General features: G+C 35.8%; 1 protein-coding gene across 1 annotated transcript; it reads right to left on the bottom strand.

The window, feature by feature from the left end:
• Positions 1-269: 269 nt before the first annotated feature.
• On the bottom strand, positions 270-1,511 carry LOC129959363 (KRAB-A domain-containing protein 2-like). Its single transcript, XM_056072182.1, has one exon. It carries the CDS (start codon positions 1,509-1,511, stop codon positions 270-272), a length of 1,242 nt encoding a protein of 413 aa, XP_055928157.1.
• Positions 1,512-2,603: the final 1,092 nt, after the last annotated feature.

Here is a 2,603-nt window from a genome sequence, read left to right as displayed (position 1 = left end):
TTTCACAGGTGAATGTCGACATTCACCATGCACTAATGGTGAATGTTGAACATGTCCGGGATTTATATTTTTTTCTCCGTAATTCAGTCGCGATAAATTTTTCGCCTCTCTTTCTGAGAGGAATAACTAAGAACTTAAAACACACAGTACTTTCAAAATGAGAAAGGAAAACAATAGAAGTAAAAAACTTACTTAATTATACAGTACGTTCTAAATGAGAAAATAAAATAATAGTAATAAAAAACTTACTAAATTATGTGATTCAAATCTTATTTATTGCAACGTGTTAAACTATTATGACACTTTGAATTGCACAAGAGGCCCTTGCTTTTACAACTGCATTTATTTGTGGAACACCATCTTTTGCTATGACAGCGTGTATAGTCTTGCCCACCGCTTCTCGAATTAGCTGCAGCTGCTTCTCTCAGCCAAATTTCTTGAAAAGAAATCTTATCTATGGAAAGGAGCTTTTCTTTACAAATTTTGAACTGATTACGTGTGTAAAGCTGCTTGAGGGTACCATTTTCATTCGCAAGTTTATAGAAGTCGGAGTCTTCTATTCCAACAACAACCGCTAACACATTTCGGTTATCTGTACGACCACTGTCGACATCAGGGACTTGTATTCGTACAGTATCACCAATTTGAGCAGGAGGAAATTGATTTTGTGAGGTTCGCAACATTTTTGTTGCTTGCAGTAGAAGATTCTCTTTCGAGGCCGTTTTTTTCATAGAAATTAACTCGTGTTTTTCATTCAGAACTTGATGTGAAGACGTGGTAGATTGCAAGTCCTCTTCAATATTTTTCTTTGGAATTTGGTTTTCGGTTTGACCACCACTTAAATTTTTTTCAGAAGTATTACCAGTTTCTTCAAGCTGTTCTTCGGTTTCAAAAGTATTGGCGATTTCTTCAAGTTGTTCCTCAGTTTCGATACTTGCGATTTGTTCGCTAGGCAAAAAAGACGACGCTATGCCTCTTTTCGCTTTAATGTCAAACATGGCTTCATAAGGACTTTGGCGTATTCCTTCGTGGTATGTAGTTTTCATGGCAAATTGAACAAAGGGTAAACTTTCTGACCATTTTTTTGTATTGTTATCGTTCATCCATACAGTCAGCATATTCTGTATATCCTGATTGGCCCTTTCAACTGAGCCTTGTGTTTGACTGTGACGAGGCTTTCCTTGAACTATCTTAACATCTTTCCACATAGCGCATATTTCGGATATGACTTGATTACTGAATTCTCTACCATTATCTGATTGCAATATTGCTGGAGCACCAAATGTTAAAAATATTGGAAGAACGTGATACGCTACTTCTTCAGCCCTTTTAGTTTTCAAAGGTCGTAGCTGGACAAACTTAGTTAAATGATCTTGATACACCATTATGAACTTATATTCACCATCTGAGTTTGACTGCAGATCTATCAGATCAACTTGACATCTTGGGTTTAACTCAGAACTGATCATTGGTTTCACAACAATACCTTTCTTAGGTGCACTGTGTTTCATTTGACACTGTTTTCATAGATTTAAATACAACATTACAACTTCATATGTAATATTTTTATATTTATTTTGCAACTCTTTAAGCATACGTGTTCTTCCTCCATGGCCTGCACTGGTGTGAGCTTCATATAGTATACTGAACAATTCCTCATTGGTAACATAATACTGTATATTCGTTTCTCCTGGTTTTAATGGTACAATGAACTTCTCTTCATCATTAATTTTTAATGATCGGCTCCACTATTTTCGACCTCCACCAGAACAAAGGATTTGGCGAGAAACAGCCAGTCGCCTCTTTGCCGGCTCCTCTCTTTTCGACCTCCACTAGAGCATATCTGTGATTGTCGACATACACCGGTGAGGGTCCGAATGTACAAGAATGTAATGAAATATTCGATCTTTCACCGACTTATTTGGTGTTTGTCGACATTCACCGGTGAATGTCGACATTCTCTGATTTCGGTCTTTCACAGTAACATTGCGTTGAGATACATTAACTGGAAACTTGTTTCTACTCAAATTTAACTTCAATATGTGAATTGTTATTTTGAGTGATAATGGTTTAACATTTTAATACAGAAGCTTGTAGAGTAAGCCGTTGGTTTTGTTTTCTTCCTCTTTAAATGAAAATTGTTGAAAATTACGAAAATATTAAAATCAGTTTTATTGCGGTTTCAGATAGAAAGTTAATTTAGCAAATCAATTAAAGATAGTCTTGTTAAAGTTCATTTAATTTTTTTCTGAAATGTGATGCCATTAAAATGAAATAAAAGAATGCTGAAAGATTCTTAATACCCCCCTCCGCTCCCCAAGCATTTACTCAGATAGAGACATTTATTTCTGTTGACTTTTATAATCAGATGAAAACATAGCGTAAGAAATTTGCCACTATCAGGAGTTTAAAATTCTATTGCTACTCAATAATCTTTTTAATGTTATTTTTTTATATGCAAAAAAAAGCCAAAATTGGCCTTGTTTTATGAAACGTATTATGCCATGATTATTTTAAGTCTTTCCCCCCGGGGGGCACCTCGAAATGAGGATGAGATGCTTCCAGCATGGTGGTTGGATCTCGCCACCCTGGTGGGTACACTA

The sequence above is a fragment of the Argiope bruennichi genome, chromosome X1, assembly GCF_947563725.1.
Source record: "Argiope bruennichi chromosome X1, qqArgBrue1.1, whole genome shotgun sequence".
Taxonomy (NCBI): domain Eukaryota; kingdom Metazoa; phylum Arthropoda; class Arachnida; order Araneae; family Araneidae; genus Argiope; species Argiope bruennichi.
Note: the sequence above shows the minus strand (reverse complement) of the source record. Positions and strands in the feature narration are given on the sequence as shown.

What these genes read in the sequence shown, in the direction of transcription:
- LOC129959363 (XM_056072182.1), bottom strand. Translation starts at nt 1,511, where the DNA reads ATGAAACACAGTGCACCTAAGAAAGGTATTGTTGTGAAACCAATGATC.